The sequence below is a fragment of the Orbicella faveolata genome, unplaced genomic scaffold, assembly GCF_042242905.1.
Source record: "Orbicella faveolata isolate gen_17 unplaced genomic scaffold, um_ofav_v1 contig_27, whole genome shotgun sequence".
Lineage (NCBI taxonomy): Eukaryota > Metazoa > Cnidaria > Anthozoa > Scleractinia > Merulinidae > Orbicella > Orbicella faveolata.
In genome coordinates, this window is record NW_028301555.1 from 4,736,373 (window position 1) to 4,758,216 (window position 21,844).

Below are 21,844 nucleotides of genomic sequence, written 5' to 3' on the forward strand. Positions count from 1 at the left end.
AATGCCAGGGGCCTCAAACTTGGCCATTTTGGTATTTTCGATATCCTCTTTCCATTTCTGGTGTTCTTTAAGTTATAGCCCATAATATAGTATAGCCCATAATTTTTTTGGACAAATTTGGTCACATGATCCCAGTTGCAAAGGGAGTATTATTTCACTCATCACCATTTTGATTACCCATAATTGAGTGTTGGCAGTGGTGATGGTATGGGAAAATGTTACATGATGTAAATAAAACAGCCTGTATCTACTGACTGAGTTCAAAAATCTCTTTAATCCAACTAAGATTGACATAGTTAAGTATTACTAGTATATTTACAGTCACTTGCAATCTGCATCAAGCTATGCCACTTACACCAATTAAATACCATTTAATACTGTTTATGTCTGATGCCTGCCCTGAGATTTTGCCAATGAATGACAGCAATAATCATTGTGATTCATGTCAATAAATAAATATTTGTTGCAAAACTATGGCATTTTCATATTCTTCCTTTTAGTGTTTTTTCTTGTATACTCTGAAACAATAAATAATGCGCAATATTCTACAGTCATGCAACTGTGGGAGCCAGCCATTATTGTTGAATCCACAGTAACTATGAGAAACTAGGCACAGGCTTTCAGTAGTACAGGTAGGATTGTTTGGACAACCCACAGCTGGTGAAAAAGTGCTGAATGATGGAGGGCACATTAAACTAAGATCTATAATTTTCAGGAAAAATTCTGCTCTGTAGATTGGTAACCCTTCAAAGTAAATACATTTTGGAATGAAGCTTATATGTTAGTATGCCATGGTTAGAACTCCTCATCCAAAGACCTAACTTTCTTTGGTTTAGTAAGCTTCTGCAACATTTCATCCCCTACACTTGATGTAAACCTCTGTGTAACACTATCAAGACCTGAGGACATTGCTAGATCATAAGCAGTTTGACCAGTGTCATTTGCAACATTGGTCCGTGCACCTAACCCTAACAGTGCATCAATGCATTTGAGTCCATCTGCACCTTGAAGAACTGCTTCATGTAGAGCTGTATTTCCTTTGGCAACACTCTTACTGTTGAGTTTTGCACCTGCGTTCACTAGTGGTGGAATACTTTCTGCATGCTTATTCACAGTTGCAAGAATGATGGCTGGGATCCCATCAGATGATTCACATTCTGGATTCGCTCCCTCATCAAGCAGTCTTCGTACTTCTTCATCTCTACCTTCACCTTTAGGCCCAATCTCCTTGAGTAACAACTTGTCCTGTTCACTAAGTTTAACTTTATCAGTCTCTTTTCCTTTCCTTTTCTGTTTCTTTCCCTTAGCTGTTGTTCTCAAGCCATTTTGGGTTTGTTTTCTGTTTGCTCTTAACTCCTCCTTGCTCCCTGACAGATTGAATGCCCTCAAACTTGAAGAAATGGCTTTCGATTTTTCTTTCCACATTTCCTTGCCATTTCTCCTGGCAAAGGTCACAGTTAACGTGACCTCTTCGCCATTGAGGTCTTCATGAATAGTCGCAGTGATTATTTTCCCCAGTCTTGGTTCACCAATGGTAGATCTGAAGTCTGGATTGTTTTGTGCATGTGCGCGAAGGTGCGAACATACATGGTCCATCTGTTGGCGCCAGAAACCTTTACCAGGACTAACAGCTGCAAGTGCTGGTCGACGGTCTCTTGAAGCTTCAAGGCGGGTTCGCTCATGAGCATCCATCTCAATTTGGGATTGGATACTAGTTGCTGAGGGAAAGAACAGGCCTACTGTAGAAGTTGCTGTACATAAGGGAAAAAAACAATTTCTTGATATCAGCTCATATGTATGACTTGACACATGCATACTGACTTCAAGGGCAATCTGTGTTCCATAAAGAGGGCAAGCAATTTCAAAACTCACAGTCACATGGTTAATGTTAGTTGGCACTTAATAGTACCGTACAAAACCATCAACATTTTGGACAGAACCACTTTAGCTAGATTTGATGCTGATAAACATATCTTATTAACTAAGCACAAGGGACATACTGGGAGAATATTGGCCCAAGGTCTTGACAGTATGGACTGAGCACTGCGAGAATGAGAGCCGATATTCTCCCTGTACAGTACCAAGCAAACTTGGTTGATAAGAGATTTGTCACACAAAGTGAAATTACCCAAATTCTTTGAAAGTGATCTTGCAGGATCATTTGGGACAGTGGCTGGTCCAATACTTAGAGAACATTGGACCAGCAATGGAGCAATCTGATTGGTTTATTTTTAGTTATTGGTCCTCTGAACTAACTTAGTCATGTAGTAATAATTATTATTACCTTTATCTGCTGTTTCTGCTGGAGTCGAAGGGATAGAAACTGGCAACCAAGTTGCACTTTCCAATCTACCCACTGTGTCACGAATGTTGCCTCTTTCAACAACTGTTCCAATCACACTTCCTGGACTTTGCCGTGATATCCTTGGCGGCGGTTCAATAGTACATCCACATGTATTACAGAACCTGGCAAAAGGACTGTTTGATGCCTGACACTGAGAGCAGATGAGGGGACTTTGGTAAGGTTGAGGTTTTGATCCACACCAGTCACAGAAACGGGCATCACTGCTGTTTACACGTGAACACTTGGAGCATGTCATGAGGCTGCTAATAGAGTCCTTAGGCATTGGGGGAGCACTTGTGCCAGTAAATATTTGTTTTGCATTGTATGGAAGCTTGGCTTCACAGGTAACACAAATTTTCAAGTCAGGTGGATTCCCTGTACCACATACTCTACACATCAACTTGTGCGCTAATTTCTTGGTGGCTTGTGGTTGACGCTGAGGTGAAAGAGGTGCTTCGCAAATGATGCAAGTAGGAGTGTTCAGTGGTACCATTGAGTGACAGGAGACGCACATACCAAGCTGCCCACCCTCAGGGGGTGGAAGTCTTGATGACGGCAATGGTGGAATGGGAGACCCACATTCAGAGCAGAATCTTGCATAAGGATCAGATGGCCTGGGTGCTAGACAGTAGATGCACTTCAAAAAATCTGTCTGCTGCTGAATCTTGCTTGCTTGAATCCTGTTCTCAGGACCTCGTCTGTCCTTCAACACCCCATCAACCTGACTAAGAGACTGATCTGGCGTACCTAATGTTGCTTGATCTGAACCAAACCTTGATGCTGTAAACCTTGCCTCACTCCGGGGTTTCCTGAAATCAGATCCTCTGACATTTTCCCACTCATCAGGTGTTGATGTAAGAAATCGCTTAGAGCTACCATCTGTCCCCCAAGCCTCTGAAGTTTTCAGTTTGGAACCTTTGGCGTTCTCAAGAATTTGCCCAAACAAAGTCCCAGATGATTCCTTTAAATTCCCAGTGGATGAAGACATGCTTTGTTGAAGCTCGGAGACATTGTCCTCAGCATCTAATGCCTCTTTCCCTTCTCGTTCTTCCACCATGAATGCCTTAGTTACAATGGAACTTTCCCTTGTTCCATCGCTCGAGGTCGCTAAAGCTTTCACGGTTCGTTTTCCTGGCCCTAAAACAAAAGGCCTGTTATACTTGTAGGTGCACTTTATGCCAATTTGTTTAAAAGGTTCAGGCTTCATTCCGTTGATTGTGTAATAAATCAAAGTATCTGGAGTTTCTGATCGCAGCTCGATGGGCGTGTGAGTGTCTATTATGTTCTTTCTTCCTCCCACTGGAACTCGCAACGGCATAATGCTAGGCACTCTGATCATTCCCGCCGTCATCTTGAAAGTTTTTGCTTTGGACAGCCGTTAACCTGCAAACTTTTAGTATTGTTTCTTGGATCTTAATGGAGAAAATGGTACCTGAAAATTAACTGATGTGTGCAAAACGATGATAAACATTGATTTCCAGAGAGAAATGTCAACAGTTTATAGTTTGAATTGACCCGTTTGCCCTTTTCGCCGCCATTTTTGCAAGCTATCCCAGAGTTATTTCGCCCTTCGAAAGAAACAAGTCTACGTTTCTATAGCAACAGATCAAGTAAGTCGGCCATGTTGGAAAGTTGAAAAAGTGTCCTCGCAGGAAGGATAAACAATCCAAGGTTTATATTGAGATGTAAATTGAAGATTTGTTTATCAAGATTGAATTCTTAAAAGACTTTTTAAAGGAACTATGGAAATCTGAAGCACAACGAGAGTTAACTACTGCAACAAATTTGTAAGCAAATTCAACTTTCTGAACTTTGTATCGCTAACATGTCTTCTTCCACGAAACACAACAACAGCCCGGCAATGGACAAGTCATGGTTTCAAGACACAAAGACTGGCAACGAGAAACAAGCCCACTATTTTGTGCAAATTCGCAAGCTTCAGGACGAACTTATTCACCGTGAACAGCACAATCTCATCAACGCCATGGAACGTTTAAAACAACTCACGTACCCTCGAAAAAGGCCAGTGATTCGAAATTTCGACATCAATACTTCCTCGGATCCTCCTTCTATGCAAAACTTCCCCGCAAGAAATTTAAACTTGAGGAAAGAGGCGAAACACAAGGCCATACAAGGAAAGGAACAGTCTGAGATAAAACCTCTGTCTGGAAAACCATTGATCAGCAAACCCAGTGACAAGAAACAGGCTTCATGTTACCATCATTTCTTTGTAATGCCTCCACTTCTTAGTGATAGAGACATTGCAAAGATTGTGCATAATGCAAACACTACCTTCCCCTCTGAGCCGTCCACTTACCTTCTTCAACCACATTTGCCGTCTATACCTAATGTTGGGCGCAAAACAACTTTTATGGTTGATAATAGGTTGAAGCTCTTGACACTAGCTGAATCTGAGTTTTTTGATCTGGAAGAAGGTAGTGTTAGTGGAATGAGAAAACATTTGCATACCGGGAAATCACAGCGAAGGAAGAAAAGTCCCACATCCAAATCGCGTTTAGATGACCACACCTCTAGTGCAAATATATACAAGACAGGTAGAAAGAATGTTTTGACTTTTGATGTTGACCCAAATGATCCAAGTCTTTTTTCCCATTATGTTGGGGGTGAGAAAGAAGAAGAGCACTATGAAACGACACCATTACCACCACCCAACTCTAGACCAAGCTCGTCTAAATCAAGGTCTAGTCACCGAGGTGAAGGTGAAGTTATTCAAGGGGATCATCTAAAGGCGGACTCCTCCAAGGCTTCTGATACAGACCACAATGAGAGTGTCACTGCCAAAGACACAACAGCTGCAACAACAAATGAAGGCAATGTTGCTGCAAAGGAGGGAGAAATGTCCAAAGTGGACACAGAAGTTAATATAACTGCAGATGATCATCGATTGCCTGATACTCTGGATTTGTCATCAAATTTAGCTCCAGTTGAACGTAAACAAGATGATTCTGATCAAGTCAGTGAAAGTGAAGGAGCAGTGGATATTGCTCAGCCTATAGTGACAATCACAAGTAAACCAGCGTCAGTTGATGAGGGTGAGACAGACCAGGGGAATTGATGGAACTAGGCTAGGTCAATGGGCATTTCTGTCTGAAAATGTTTTGAAGTGATTGTACTGATCATAAAATATGAAACAAAGCTTATAGAAGCTATGCCATAGATAGCACATCTTGAAAAATTTAGCCTAAATTTTTCAAGTTTGCCATTTGTCTGTCAAGTGTTGCAATTACAATGTAAGGCTTGTACAGAGTGTGTCACACCCTGCCTCTGTATTTCTCAGTTTTAGCAATCCATGTTTCTTTTTTGTTTTATTTTATTTTTTCATTTCTTTAGCATTTTTACTGCAGTAAACTTTCTGATGTTTCCATTACTTACTTTGAAGATAACTTTGTTAAACAAAAATCAACACCACGAGAACTTATTCCAAATGCTGAGACATAGCTCTTTTAAAAAGAAATCAAGAATTACTCAAATTAGTATAATCGTAACTGAATGTCTGGTCAACTACCGAATTCAAGTTGACTGATGTTTGTATCAGTCAGAAGTTTATCTGCAAGTATTACTTTCAAATTATTTTAGGTTGTTGTGTAACTATTGTTCATGCATGTGGCTTCCTTAAATTTATATGAAAAAGTTGTTCATTTGTAAATTGTAGAGGAAAACAACTATACGATGTAGATAGGGTGGGAAATGAATCTGAAAAATGCGCTTGAATATACATGTAAGTTTGAATCCGTATGAGACAAGAGTACCCTAATTTTCTTATCAAAGTAAGGGAAATTAACTTATTTTATAATAACAAGTGTTACTGAAGGTGTATCTTTAGTTATTAAATTTACCAAATTTAAGGTACATATATATCTTTTTATACAGCCCTTAAAATCTTCAGTTTCAGCCTAAAAAGAACCATAAATTATACAATATATTTAGTGTATTCAAAGACATGTCCTTACCATATTTTCCATATATAGTGGTACAAACATTGATGATATTTATATGGGTTTGTTATTTTTTACTTCTACAATATAGAAGTTATTTTTTGAAATGTAAATAGTAGTAAATTATAAAAAGGTGTTTTTCAGCATCAAAGAAATAAAAATGAATTTAGCAAAGATCATGGTGTGGAAGATTAATATTATTTTTCACTCAAATTATGCAACTGGTCCTGTTCTGGAAAGAGCTTACAATAAGGGAGGTCTTGAGACTTGCATGTGTCTGAAAGTGACAATGACTTACATGAAAACAAAAAGTCGATTTTTTTTAACTTTTTGTCCCCCAAAAAATAATAATTATTTTTTGGGGGACAAAAAGTTAAACCGTGTCTACCATACATTCAATTGTGTGTTATTTCTAACTTAGTATTTATTGTGGACAAGACTTTGTTGATAGTTTTTGAGTACAGTTTACTCAACAAAAACACTGCAAGTAATTGAAAGGACACAAACATGCTTTCATTTTTCCCCAAAAAATGTTACCAACAAATAACAATTTTTTTACACCAATGGTATTAGCCTCTTCTATGCAAAAGCTAGATATACTTGTTCACTGCAAACAAGAAAACTGATGTATCATTTTAACTTCTTTTGTCAACCTTGGTCGGCCTCGGCGTCCACAAAAATGAACTAAAGAAAGGAAACAATTTTTTCCCGTGCCCACCCGAGCCAATTTTTATTTCCGCACCACACCTCCGATTTCTCCCACAATGCTCTTGGATGCGCAGTGGGCAGGTCGCCATCTTGGTTATTGGGATCTCGGAAGGCTTCAGCAACAGTACTTTCTCTTCTTTTCGGGAAACCGTCCTGCGATCCAAGACGAAAACTATTTAGTTTTGAAGAGGTTTTTTTAACTTCAAGATGACGGGACGGCAACCCGCTTGTGTCATTGACAATGGAACGGGGTTAGTGAAAAACTGTAAAAGTTGAAGCTGCAAGTGATTGTAAAACATATTTTCACTTCAAGCAGGCAGCTACAGCGTTTGTTTTTCGATAGTGGGTGTTATTTTCTTTTATTACTCCTCATCTAAAACCACAGATATTTATTTGTAAATCTCTCAAACATACAAGTGTTCCTGGAGGTCTTAGTCTGCAAAAGCCGTGCTTGTTCAATGTACATATTTTCAGTAGATTAACGTTCTCTGATTTAGACATGGGTCAATCCCAAAAATTCCTTTTTGCATAAAGTCATGTAGGATTTTTAAATACTGGACATGTTGAAACTGCTTTTAAAAGGAAACCACTACACTGTAATGGCTGTTTAGGGCACTCCTTACCCTAAAAATATATCTATTTGTTGTTTGTTTTGTGTTCATGTATGTAAGTGTATATCTGAGAAAGTGCTGGGTACACAGGGTCTGAAATTAATTTTTTTAGGCAGGCGCCAACTGGCGACTGAATTTTTTTCTTCAGTCACCACATGGAAAAATGTGGTCGCCAAAGTGTCAATAAAATTTTTCCTTCGCAGCAAAACACAAACCAAAATTTTTGCTCACCAGATGGAAAATTCTGGCCACCAATTTTTCTTTTAAGAATCAGAATGAAGAGAACGTGTTTGGGACCGCAATGATGGCGATTTTTCCATTAATGATAAGATTAAATACAAACATGCTGATTATTTATACACCTACCAATGAAAAACCACGATGAACGAATCGAATGCCAGCCATATACGCAGTTTCGTGCAACTGTCAAGTGTTTTAAGTCAACTTTATACCTTCTCTTGTCTCTACCTTTTGGAGAAGAAATGTACCCGACTGAAAACTGCTGTTTGGTTCTTTGCTCTATGTGCAAAACGATCTTTCCTTTCGCGTTCTGTCAAGACGATTGACGGATCGCCATGTTGAATATCGAAATCTTCCACTAATTTCTTCGCGGATATTCCGTCTCCACTTTGTAATAAATTATGGAAAGAGTTCAGGACATCTTTGGACACCACATCGCCTGAATAAATATTCATGGCGAAAGAACGCACGTGGCCTTCTGCGCCCGCAATACGTATGTTATGGGAAACCGCTGAAAAAACATAGCGGCGAAGCTTCGCATTGATCGTAGCTGTGAAACTTTGTGGTAGATTTATAATAACAGGAAAATCGGTTTTACACTTCAAAAGCAGAGGAAAGGTAAAAAGTAAGTGACCAATTGGTGGGCGGCTTTGAATTTTATTTTAATCGATTTGGCTGAAAATCAAAGTTTGTGTAATTATCGTGGCTTGAAATAGTTAATCGCTGGCTGGGGACCAGTTGTGAAATTCTGGTCGGCAGTGCAAAATTTCTAGTCGCATTGGCGACCAGGAAAGCGCAATTTCGGACCCTGGTACATGAAACTATAATCAAACCTTCCATAAGCAAACACCCTTGGGACCAGGAAAAGTGTCTGTTGAATAGAGTGGTCAATTAATGAGGGGCTAAAAATGTAGTTTTTACTTGTATGTGTCTTACTGTCTACTTTAGGGAGATGTCTGCAATCTGTAGGTGTCTGTTAGAAGAGTTTCAACTGAGCTAGAAGTTATTTTAACATTCAAAATTGCGTTTCACAGGTGTAGTTTTACCACTTATAGTAGAGCAGTTTCCTTGAGACAGCTTGGTAACCAAACAAAGTAAAATTTTTGCAGTCTTTACAGTAGAATATATCCTGTTAAGGTCATTCCCCAGTATTCCACTGCGCATGCCTGCTGCGCATAATTTCACGCATGATTAACGCGCGCACATTAAAAAATGGCGGCTTTCTCTTTACGGCTGAACTCGCCATGGAGGTAAATTGTCATTTTCTCGCAAACGAGTATGGTGACCTATCATTTTTTCTGTTGTTTTGAATTGAGTAATAAATTTCTCTGTGTAATATAAATATGGACCAATTCTCAGTGTAGAACAAAAAACAATCGTCGGAAACATGAATTTAGCAAGCAGTCGTGATTTGTTGGGTATAAACAAGGTGCTGTTGCTCCTAAACGAACGTGGGGACCCCTCATTTTTATTTCAAACTTTAAGTTCCTACAATATAAACAATCAATAGGCAAATTTTCACAAAAATCTCAGTGCAGGTTGTATTTCAGTGGAATGACCTTAAACTGATCAATCACAGGGCACCTAGTAATTAAGAGATCCTTTCTTTACTCTTCAAGGTATACAAAAATGGGTTTTGCAGGAAACACAGAACCACAATATATTTTACCTACAGGTAAACATTTTTTGATTATTTGATTAGAAATTATGTATCTGAAAGAGTTGTTGAAAATGTATCCAGGTACAAACATGTGTTAATGTTTCAATTTTCACAGCTATTGCGATAAAGGAATCGGCTAAGGTGGGAGATCAAGCGCAAAGGAGGGCTGCTAAAGGCATTGATGATTTAGGTAAAATGCAACAAAACATTAGAAACTGTAACATTTTTTTAAAAGTAAATTTCAAGGAGGAGGAAAGCAATAGTATAGCAGTGTGAGAAACCATGGTCTTGTAACTTGCAGAATGGCCAGTTTGCTTTTTGGTCCGTAATATATCTATAAGGCTTCCTTCTATATTTGAAATTTGACAGCAACGATTGCACTACACCCTGTAATGCTGACAACAATATCTCTCGAATCAGAATAACCACTTGTTTCAAATTAAAATGAGAGATGTCCCTGAAACTTAGCTTTAATAAGCCTATAGAAAAGGTCGTTTAATACTGCACCTTTTCTTTTTATACTAGATTTTTACATTGGTGATGATGCAATAGATAGACCTGGCTATGGAACAAAGGTAATACACACTAGATCATTTTTAGCATCCAGAATATGAGAAAAGTGTTGTTTCCACGAGGCAGCTGCATTAATTTTAACTCCCAAGGGAAAGTAAGCCCAATAGGCCATTTCCGAGTTGCCTTTTGCCTCTGTGTCAAAACGAATAACACCATTTTTGCCCCATGGTGAGTTCGCCTCCAACAAGTTCACCCCCCGCTACTATAAAATTTCTATTTTGAGTTCGCCCCCAACTTTTAGTGTTCGTGTTTATGTAGTTGTTATCAAGTTATTAAATGTTTTCAAAGAACCATTTCAGTCTATGTATGTTTGGTAAGCTTAGACGATTATTGCAGTCTCGCCACCAAGCGAAGTGACCTTGCCACCAAGCGAAGTTTCCTTGCCACCAGTAATCTAATAGTCCTAATAAGGCAGTGGATAAAAGTATGAGGAATAATCTCTATATGCGACTTGATCTGGTTTGGGGCAAACTTGATCAAGTTGAGTCAATTTGGGGGTGAACTCGGTGGGGGCGAACTTGCCATGGGGCGAAACCAGCAGTTACCGTTAAAACAAGTCTTTGTGTGAAACCATTCCATATGAAAGTGAGTTCCATCTAGAGGTTCATTTTCATGCAAATCAAACTTATTTTCATAAGAAAGGTTTGCACGAAGACTCGTTTTGAAACAGAGGCACAAGGTAACTTGGAAATGGTCTATTAGTAAATAAGGTCTGTAGCTATATAGGCTGTGCTTAAATGTAGAGAATTATACTGTAGCTGGGCTGGGCTAAGATGTAAAAGGTTCTCATAAGTGTGTACAGTGTACTCTGCCTACCAGTTAGACTGTACGTGTATAAAGCTGAATAATGAGCAAAATTTCTCCATCCCTGGTTGCTCATTTTCAAGATTCTGGAGGATTTCTTAAGATTGTAGAGGAAAATCTTAAGGTGTTTTGACGTAATGGTTAGGGTCTTAAATATTACTAATACCTACATATTTCTTTTTGATTTTCAGTGGCCAATAAGGCATGCTATTGTAGAAGACTGGGATTTAATGGTATGTTAAATTACTTCTTTCTTATACTATACCCTGAACAACTGGAAAAAGTCTGGGTTTTATTGCAGAGCTATACAATAACTTCAGTCCACTACAAGAAGATTCCTTTTGGCTAAATATTACATGCATTAGTTATAGACCCTTTTCATAAATGGCTGCCAATTATAAATTCTTTTGTAAGTATTAAAATTAGCCTGACTAACCTTGATTTTGAGTTGATAATTCAAAAGAATTTTTACTAATTTAAATGCAAACAAAAGAATTTTAAATTGGCAGCCATTTATGAAAAGGGTCTATAAGCCCTGTAAATCTTTTTTTTAATTTTTCCTTATCTTCAGGAACGATTTTGGGAGCAGTGTATATTCAAGTACTTGCGGGCTGAGCCAGAAGATCACTACTTTCTTCTTGTGAGTTTTACATGAGCAGAAAACAACTTAGTTCAGTTTTTTAAATTTTAAATTACATTGTGTTTGTTGCATAAATTGTAACAATATACAAAACATGGAAACAGAGGCCACATACAGAAAGCCCTCCAAAGTTAATAGGTATTCTGAGTACTGCTATTGTTCCTTTGCAATAAGTTGTAGAACTGTCATATAAGGCCTTGATTAGTAACTGATATCCCTAAGAAAAGGCTTAGCTTGTGTATGTATTAAGTAAAATCCCACAAGATTAGCTCTCATGTTCATGTAGGCTCAAACACTCCAAGATTCTTCATAATTATGAAAGTTTTTTGAAACTTGATACTTCAAACTCAAGGTGTGAAATGCAACTGCATTCTTGCAACATCAAGCATAGACAATTTAATATGGGAGTTGAGACTGTCATTTTGTTGCAATTACGTTACCAGTATTTGTTATGGAAGGCTGGTTGCTCGGCTTTGCATACAATAAATAGTGTAGCATTTACTGGAATTTATTTTCTTTGTAGACTGAACCTCCTCTCAATACACCAGAAAACAGAGAATACACTGCAGGTATGTGTGCTCGATAACCTTGAATATGATATATTTGCATTATTATTTACTTTGATTTCAAGATAGTTACCTCATGTGACTGGTAATCAAAGGTGTCTGCTTAATATGGCCTACCCTGTGAGACCACATTTGTCAGAAAGTGTGGGAAGAAAGGTTTGGGAGTTAATAAGGCAGTCTAAGTCTACTAAAAAGTGGGTGTCTGGTTAACATGGCGTCTGCCTATTGTAGGTTTCACTGTACTGTACTATTTAAGAGAGGGTTTCAAAAAGGTAACTAAAGATAGATGTTAGGGAAAAACAAAACGAAAGCTAAGTCATACACATATACAGTGTATGCTCTATCTTTCAATATCTACATGTAATTTTATATGTTATTTTTGTTTCCTTTAGAAATTATGTTTGAGTCATTTAATATCCCAGGCTTATACATAGCTGTGCAGGTAGGGATTTGCTGTTTCTGCCAAAGTGTCTCTGTCTGTGGGTCTCTGTTTCTCTACATGTCTCTGGGTATTGCAATGAGGGGATTTCACTGGGTCTTGGAATCTTTCTTGGTGTCTCTGAGACTGATGTCCAGGTCCTGAAGATCAAATTTCTTGGTTTCTGGGACCTTTGGTCAATGTAGGTTTTGTACTATTGCTGAGAATGTATGAATGTCAATGTCACCCATGCAGAGCTCTGAATGGTAGTCGTTTTGGTTACCATGACAATTGAATACTTAAATTTCAAATTGTGTTTCAATTTTGACAAAATTGGCATCCACTGCACAGCCCATTGTTTCTAATGAGACAAATGAAAAGCAAAGCTTTAGAATACAACTAGTGTCCTTTAATTAACATTTCAACCTGTTAACAATGAAAACCTGGCTAAAAATCTTGAAAATAAAATGTAAGAGTTTGCAATAATCATATGAGCTTCCCTCAGCTCTTACGGATCATTAGAAACTACCCGTAGTCTTGCTTAGTTATATTTGGTAAGCTCTGTAAATGTACATGTAGGTAATACTGGTTGACAGCTAGGAAACTGTCTCTCTGTGTTCAGTGTTTTCATTTTAGAATTAACACAATTAAATTCAATATCTTCAATGATAATCATGCTCAAATTACAAATTTAGGGTGCGTTCCTTTGGGGTGATCTGGATCAGGATCAGTGATCCAAGATCTCTCTGGATCATGGTGTATCAAAGGAACCGATGAATCCATGACCAGAGTGGATTCATCAGTTCCTTTCATGCACCATGATCCAGAGAGATCTTGGATCACTGATCCTGATCCAGATCACCCCAAAGGAACGCACCCCAAGAGTTTCAGGAACTGAAAAATTAAATGTCATTCACCACTTAAGAAATGAGAAGAAAACTGGGACAAGTCTCATCTCACAGTGGCTTGTGGGATTGTTACTGAAGACAAAACAAAAGACGAGAAGCTATATTGTTTCCAGTAATGATCCCATGCACAAGGGACTGCGCGATTCCTTCTTGTTTCTAAAGTGGTGAATTATTACTAACAGTATAATATTTATTTGTCTGTTTCCAGGCTGTGCTGGCTTTGGCTGCATCTTGGACGTCTCGTCAAGTTGGAGAAAGGACTCTAACTGGAACAGTTATTGATTCAGGAGATGGTGTAACTCATGTCATTCCAGTGGTAAGAAAACCTTGGTTATTACTGGTAGCTCGACCCCTGAAAAAAATCATGATTGTTGTTCTTGCATTATTTGCCAAACTTGCAATTAATAACTTTTTATACATTTAAGTTGTCACCTAAAGACAAAGTAATGCCATGTTAAATTTTATGTGGCTAAATGTAGTTTAGTCAAAGTTTGACTCAAGCCAATGCTGGTCAGTGGCCTTTCAGGCTGGCCAATTGCTCCATTTGGTCTCATACAGAGTTTTGTGGGACTTACATGTACGTGTTTTTCCCTCCAGCGGTGTGACATTTGTGGATTGCTTTGAGTGGCATTGGTGTGTGTAGCATGCTTCTTTCCTGAACTCATCAATAAATTATTGATGATGAGTTTAAACAAGATAAATGGCTGTCAAGTGACATTTAGAATGCATTTCACAAAGGAGATCAAGAATGTGTCTCGAATTTATCCTAGCACTTGGGTATACTAAGTAGACCAAAGTAACCCTTAATTTGTTGAATTTTCAATGCTGATCAGCCAAGTCTGTTTTGTTCTTTGTTTAGGCTGAGGGTTATGTCATTGGTAGTTGTATAAAGCACATCCCAATTGCTGGCCGTGACATCACCTTCTTTGTGCAGCAGCTTCTTCGTGAGCGTGAAGTGGGAATTCCGCCAGAGCAGTCCATGGAAACTGCCAAAACCATCAAGGTGATCAAAGTGTAATTTCACCTTAAAATATCTTGATACAAAGTTAGGCAAACACGTGATGATAATTGAGCGAATTATCACGTAAGAGATATTTTCTTGATGCAACAGAACCCCATGGGACAAAAAAAGTGGTCACATTTATGATAAGTTGGTTTTAAGGAGGAGATCCACCATTTGGTGTGTAATGAAATTCTCATAACTTGTGCAAAAGAAATGTGTCAAAACCAGCATGGAGAATGGGAATGTCGGTGTCAGGGCAAACACTGTCAAAGTTTACTGAAGTAGCAGTGTATCATGATGTAAATAGTTAGTTCCATAGCAAAGAGTTTGTCTAGAAATTTGTTGCTATTTTTTTTTTTTAATCTAGGAACGCTGGGGATACATCTGTCCAGACATTGCAAAAGAGTTTGCTAAGTATGAAGCTGAACCAACCAAGTGGATCAAGAAGTATGAAAGTGTGAACGCTGTCACAAAAAAGGTATTGAACCTTAATCAATACAGTATGACTTCTTCGAACAGCTATACCTAATGACAACATATGACACTGCAGTGCGGAAACTTCACAGGGCACAACTTAAAAAAACCCTTCAATTCAGACTGCAGTAACTGTTGTTAGTCAAGAATCCATTAGGATTTAAAATGAAATGTATAACACGTATAAGTACAGAATGAGATATACATGTAATTTTGCCTGAGTTTTGATCAACTTGATCTAATGAAATGAAATCCAGTAGACTTTGTGAACAATTTTTCTGACACCAGATTGTTTCATGTTTTGTTTCATGATCGTTTGACACCGGATTGTTCCATCTACAGATAGTTTCAAGGATGTCTTGTTATTCATACATTTATTCATTAATAAAGGGAAAGATTTGTTTTGAAAGTCATTCACCAGTCAGTTGCACAGAGTGGCTGTGTAGTGGTTGGTTTAAGCTGGGGTATTGTGTGTTTTGTTCTTGGCAAGACACTTTTACCTCTGTGAGTTCTCTTAAGGCGGGCTTATCTCATATATCTCTGCAGCCTTTTGCAGTGGACGTTGGTTATGAGCGATTCCTGGGCCCAGAAATTTTCTTCCACCCAGAGGTAAGAAAATTGACCTAATAAGCAACAAATTTTGTGTGATTTTGAAAGCAGTTTCTGTTGTTAACATTGAAAAGACCAATGTGTTAGGAAAGGTCCCTCTAAAGAAAAATTTCCTCACACATTTTGGCAAGCTATCTAAATTTGTGTGGCTTAGGTAGGTTTAGAAATGGAAAACTTTTTCCGTGTTTCTAACGCGTTATAGAAGTGCAAGTGAAAGTGTGAAAGAGTGAGAAATCCCATGGAACATGGTGGGCAAGTGCTTCGTTCTCCCAAATTTTGACTCCTCAGAAAAAATTACCTTTAAATTGAAGAAAACCTGAAAATAGTAGTTTACTAGGATAGAAAAACGCCTAAGAGATAATAATAAACCATAAATGAACAAGGATGGTTAAAGATGGAGAAGATTGACACGCATTGCAAACGTAAAACTTGAGAAATTTACTATAACCGTTTCAGGATGCGTGGACCGTGACGTACATGTACAAACTACATGTAGCTCCTTTAAAGCTATTCTGGGATATCTTTACCACCAGAAAGTGCTGTTGTCATTGTCTTAAAACAATATGACACTTGCATAATACTTTCTTCATTGCGTATCATGTTTTTTGTTTCAGTTTTGTAACCCAGATTTCACCACCCCTCTATCTGAGGTTGTAGATGACGTCATCCAGAACTGCCCCATTGATGTCCGCAGGCCACTATACAAGGTGAATAATCACCCCATGGGGGTGGGGTGCAGCTGTTTCTTAGGTTGTTTCATCATGCAACACCGCATTGCATTAGGTAATGCTTCAAATGATGGGTGTGAACTGAACAAGCGAAAAATTCTCTCTTTTTACACAGTTTGGTAGCAATGCAGTTTCATAGAATTTTTGATTTGTATTATCCAATCAGTAAACAGCGAGGTCTTGAAACGACAATACGGTAATGGCCGCTTCTGTACAATTTGAAACGATTTTTGTGAACAATCGTGGCTGCTATATTCAAGGTTGTCCTCTTTGTAATCCCTTGTCGTTTGCCATCGTCACTTGTTAGTTACCTCAACCTCGTCCCCAGGGCCTTCTACTCGACGGTTTTCAAAATGGCGGCTCGTTGGGAAAAGACTGAGCCAATCAGGGTCTTCTTCCGCCCGCCATTTTGAAAAGTGGAGAAGACCTTGGGGACGAGGTTGATAGTTGCCGGTCGTTGTTGTGTACTAGTCCAAACTATTAAGACTTAAAATTGTTGTTGTTGTGCGCGTTTTTGTTTGTTTTTGTTTGTTTTTTGGGAATACCGTATACAACTTATTTATTGTTTTTTTTTTTTCCGTCTTTGCGTTAGAACATTGTATTATCTGGAGGTTCAACCATGTTCCGTGACTTTGGTCGTCGTCTTCAGCGTGACATCAAGCGTGCAGTGGACGCTCGACTGAAACTCAGTGAGCAGCTCAGTGGAGGACGCATCAAGGTGATCAGCGCATTTGTGTTATTTAGCGCAAACTATTGGTTTAAGCCCTGGTCAAACGGACTCGCAAGAAGACGCAAGTTGAGGACTTAGGCCTACTTGCAAGTTCGTTTCGTCTGGGCTTGTGTGCACTTGCGCTCACTTTGGTCGAGATCCAATTTGTACGGAAGTCGACGCAACTTTTTCGCCGTTTGACCACCCAACCCAAGTCAACACAAGTGTCGTCCATTCGTTGTTACATTTTGGCCGCGCGGGACTAAGCCCTTAGCCTTGAAATGGTGGTTTTTTTTTTTTTTTTGCGACTTGCGTGTATTTGTGCGAGGAAATTTGCGAGTCCGCTTGGCCACCCAACGCAAGTCTCTAAGCAAGTTTAACTTGTGGTTACTTGCGATTACTTGCGAGTCCTTCTGGCCAGTGCTTTTTGTTGAATTTCCTTAGCGCTGATATGTCTACTCCAGTTCTAGCCCTATCTGTCGTGCAACGCTATGTTCCCGAGGGTTTCATCTTCTCATGTAATACGCTTTCCAAAGCGCACAACTATCGCCATGTAATGGTAAGATACATCACAAAAATGCTAAAACACGTTGTTTCCACTTGACAATTTCGATATGCTTTCCAGGTTGCGTCTTTATGTGGCGTTAAACATAAAAGACAGTTGACTTCAGAATCATAATGAAACTTACTCTTCTTTCACAAAATCTTAGGTTATGACTTGGGTGCTGCAAATATTACTAATAGACCTAAGGGTTAAATGTGTCTTTCCTGAGAAGATTTCATAGATTTCTGGCATTTGCTTCCGTATTTGCGGTTTCAAACCAAACTGCCGTCATTAACTTACTTCCATTTGTTGCTGTCATATGTCAACTAGCTTATCATAATGTTGTGTGTGTCCATAATCTTCAGCCAAAACCGATTGACACTCAAGTTATCACACATCACATGCAGCGTTATGCTGTTTGGTTTGGAGGAAGCATGCTGGCTTCTACGGTATGTAAAATTTAGGACCAATAATGAACAGTACCACATGAAAGTACTGCGCAATAGCTTCCATTTGAATGGTCATACGCTAGGGTTTCATCCACAGACTTCAAAGTTAGAACCACCTTGTACAACATAATAAACAGTACCACATGAAAGGACTGCTCAATAGCTTCCATTTGAATGGTCACACACTAGGGTTTTATCCACAGACTTAAAAGTTAGAACCACGTTGTACCGCATAATAAACAGTACCACATGAAAGTACTGCTCAGTAACCTCTATTTGAATGGTCACTGACTAGGGTTTCACTCGCAGACTTCATGAAGGGAAATAATTCCACTTATAATGTGTCCTGTTTGTTTCATTTTAGCCGGAGTTTTACACAGTGTGTCACACCAAAGCTGACTATGACGAACACGGTCCCAGCATCTGCCGTCACAATCCAGTGTTTGGCACCATGTCTTGAGGAGAAAAAAAGCAAAATTCCCTAGGTTGTTAGAATGTGGCGAGTTGTACCTTTGATCTGCGCCCGACCAATCTCTTGACCAGAGCAGTTAAACCCTTTAGACAGCGGTTGGTTGCCTTGGTGACCAACCACCGACCTAAGCGTCTGGGCACGAGATTGGTCTGTAACCGGAAGAAGGCGCTGGCAATCTCCTGTTAAAGACGTGATGTAAATTGCGCGTTACTGTTTAAAATTGTATAAGTGATTTAACTTAATGCTGCTGTTTTTTTAAAAAAAGAATTGGTACACCTTGAGTTTCACCCGCTCAAAAATGTAAAGAGATTAGAGAGTTTAAGTAGAGTGTGGGGAACTCAAATTTGTTTGTTCATGCTTCTGATTTGCCGGCTTTCTGTTAATTTGAGAAATAATCCAACAAACTGCCCTTGATTGGTATTTTTTTCTGTGTTAGATGTAGAAAATAAATGATAATTTTGGATCTCTTCATATTGAATCTGTGCTAAACTGTACATTTGCGAAGATCATAACAAATGTAAAGTTTAAGCCTCTGTCACTCCCAGTTTTTTTGTTTGTTTTTGTCGAGTTAGCTTTGAAGAACTTTTTCAACACTACCTCTTGGTCTATCGACGAAGGCAGTCACTTTATACTTTTGACTGTCCTTTTTATTTTGACACGATCGTTGTTTATTGTAAGAGTGTTTCAATAATTTCGTTTGTAACTCGCGAATCGAATAAAACCGCAAGACTTTCACGCGAGTGTAGTAACAGAAACGTTCTCAGCCATTTCTGAAACGCCGCGCGTGGCACTCGTAATCTGAGAACGCGTGTCCCAGTCGTGCTTATTTAGCACATGCTAAGAGGGAGAGTGAAGAAGTTCTACAGAGTCAAAACGATCGACATCGAACAAATCAATACATTTTAAGCCGAAGGGAGTTTATTTAGAAGTTAAGAACAAACATAAGGGTTTCAATAGCTTCTTTTCTACCATAAATTTGTTGCTCAGGCATTTTATTAAATCTTGTGTGGTATTGTGAGAATTTCGGTAACAAGACTCGCTTCTTTGAGTAACAAGTACGTTTCTTAAAAGGAAACTGGTTACTGAGTAAGATTATTTGTCATACAGAAAACTGCTTTTTAGTTGTAGTATTATGACTAAGGCTCTTGTTTACACTGGTGATAACATTGTAAGTCCGGTTTAAATAAGCCTGTGTAGACCGGACTTCTGCAGGTTTATCCAACTAAATATGATTGTTTGAACTTATATTTCATTTCGGAAACCGTAGTTGTGTTTCTGCTAGTTTCCTTGGTCATGAGCTTTGCACATTTTAAAGATTTCCTGAATTTGTGATCGAAACCAACAAGGTTGTATCGAAACATCTATTTTGACAAATAAAATTTCCTTTATAGAAGAATCAAATGGTGTAGTCTTTTTTTTTTCAGTCATATATACTTAATTGACAATACAAAAATACATTTACAGATAGACGCGTTTTACAAAAAGAAAAGTGTACTACTACTTCAGACTCTTACTTATATTACTTCTATATTATACATGTAGACATCTCCATACCACAAACAACCAAAAAAGGATGAGATGTATTGTATCGGGATAAGCTAATATATTTACATATTTCTCGTCTTATTATAGTTAATATACATCCTATACCGCCGATATATGGCCTTCTACTAGTTAATTGATCTATTGATTATAAAAGAATGGCTTTTTACTATTTCTAATTTTCACCTTAAATTATTCCATATTCTCAAGACGATACTTATGTTCAACCTTCGGGACAAATTCTGTTAAGGAGATGAATTTCTCATTTAGCTCATTTGAATGTAAGAAATGACGCATAAAGAGGGTAGTATAGTTAAATTTTTCCAAATGGTGTGGTCATGTTTATTGTTGATCTGCGAGTAAGATTCTGGCTCGTGTCTGGCTGATTATTGTTAGATTGACCACCAGAAGCTGAGGTGATAAGCTCCTGAATTAGCTTACTAAGACAGTTTTTGAAAAATCTTCGGTGAGACATATATACATGATTATGTGACCTGGAAATTCTCTTCAGATTCTGATAATTAGCTTGTTCCTGATGACGGAGTTTCCAGCGCGTGGCAGAACACAAGGGCGAGCTCAAAACATCAGTTTTCCATTTTCCATTTCATGGTGTTCTAAATCCGAACAAAAAGGAACGCATCATGACACCAGGAAAAAAACGTATGGAAGAAATAGCGAGTAGATTGTTACGTATCAAACTAGTTTCAAAGTGCTCGCTCTCTCAGCGATAACAGTGTTTTTTGCTGTCCAGGTAAAGTAAAAGAGATTAAGAAAATTAAATGCCTCGATCGACTTTTTAAAAGGCTGTTGCATAGACTTGACTTACACCTCATCCACTCCTCCTTGCAAATGAAATAAAACTATTATTCTTGCAATCTTTATTCTTTTTTTGTTAATTTTACATTAATTGCCAGAGAGTAGTTTCAGACATCTTTTAGAGCCATAAACAAAGTAAAAAAAGAAATTTTCAAGTACAAGAGTACTCTACCCTCTGAAGTTTTGGATTAGTAAAAAGAGATCTAAATTTTAAGCTCCATTAAACGACTTCCAAGTGACTTTTGTTTTAACTGTTCCAAGGTGCTCAAGTCAAGTCAGACTTCTTTTCGATGACTTTATTCTTTAGAATTTGTACGGCATTTCACGCAGTGCCCCAAACTGAATGTCTGGTGAAACGTGTGGTGAATATTCTCTCACAGAATTGTGTTGTTCGTCTTAAAATTATGTTTTGCGACGACGATGCTTCTGTATAAAAATATTTTCACCCTGAGCATAATTAGTTAGCTACTAACTATGCCCTGAGGGTATCTCTTTAACAATTCAGCTTTTTGTTAAAATTATGTTTTGTGACGACGATGCTTTTGTATAAAGATATCTTCACCCTGAGGGAATCTCTTTAACAATTCAGTTTTTTGTAAAGAGTACTGTCTTGTGCGTCTAACTGCGAGCTAATTGTCTTCGTACGTTGTCTGGGGTCATTGCCTTAAATAATTAAGACGTGCATTTTTAGAACGAACAGCAAGTTTAGTATCTAATTTGTCAGTGTGCAGTCTGGAAAGTTGTAAACATGCAAAGTTTGCGGGTCAAAAGTTTTCGTTGCCAAAAGAAATGTCTTTGATATCTTTACGGTAATGATGTAGTTGAAATTTGTTTAGCTTTCACTAATTAGCTTTTTTGCCTATGTGCATTATCGGATTAATAAGAGAAGGGAGAACATAAAGCCAAATAAAACTGGCGGATAATTCGCCCGTAACTTGTACAAGGTCTTGAAGTTACTTATTCAAGTCTAAAGTAGTGGGTCTTAACGGCTTGTTCGTGAGGCCTATTTGGCGCTCAATTTGGGCTACTTTGAGTAACTCTAGCTTGCATAGTCCCTGGAGCGCTAATTA

At 38.3% G+C, this 21,844-nt stretch overlaps 3 protein-coding genes across 3 annotated transcripts; 2 read left to right on the top strand and 1 right to left on the bottom strand.

The window, feature by feature from the left end:
* Positions 1-255: 255 nt before the first annotated feature.
* LOC110048047 (double zinc ribbon and ankyrin repeat-containing protein 1-like) lies at positions 256-3,879 on the bottom strand. The gene is made up of 2 exons (XM_020753813.2): positions 2,285-3,879; positions 256-1,751 (listed from the first exon to the last, which is right to left on the bottom strand). Exons 1-2 carry the CDS (start codon positions 3,693-3,695, stop codon positions 796-798), a joined length of 2,367 nt encoding a protein of 788 aa, XP_020609472.2. The 5' UTR covers positions 3,696-3,879; the 3' UTR covers positions 256-795.
* A 76-nt stretch (positions 3,880-3,955) lies between these two features.
* On the top strand, positions 3,956-6,474 carry LOC110048048 (uncharacterized). The gene has a single exon (XM_020753814.2). The coding sequence runs from the start codon at positions 4,170-4,172 to the stop codon at positions 5,418-5,420; it is 1,251 nt and encodes a 416-aa protein (XP_020609473.2). The 5' UTR covers positions 3,956-4,169; the 3' UTR covers positions 5,421-6,474.
* Positions 6,475-7,054: 580 nt separating this feature from the next.
* Positions 7,055-19,817, top strand: LOC110047992 (actin-related protein 3). The gene is made up of 16 exons (XM_020753748.2): positions 7,055-7,259; positions 9,479-9,534; positions 9,635-9,709; positions 10,045-10,094; positions 11,088-11,129; positions 11,468-11,536; positions 12,060-12,105; positions 12,495-12,544; positions 13,637-13,744; positions 14,288-14,431; positions 14,799-14,909; positions 15,452-15,514; positions 16,129-16,221; positions 16,835-16,960; positions 17,861-17,944; positions 18,309-19,817. The coding sequence occupies exons 1-16, from the start codon at positions 7,216-7,218 to the stop codon at positions 18,402-18,404; spliced, it is 1,257 nt and encodes a 418-aa protein (XP_020609407.2). The 5' UTR covers positions 7,055-7,215; the 3' UTR covers positions 18,405-19,817.
* The last annotated feature ends 2,027 nt before the right edge of the window (positions 19,818-21,844 follow it).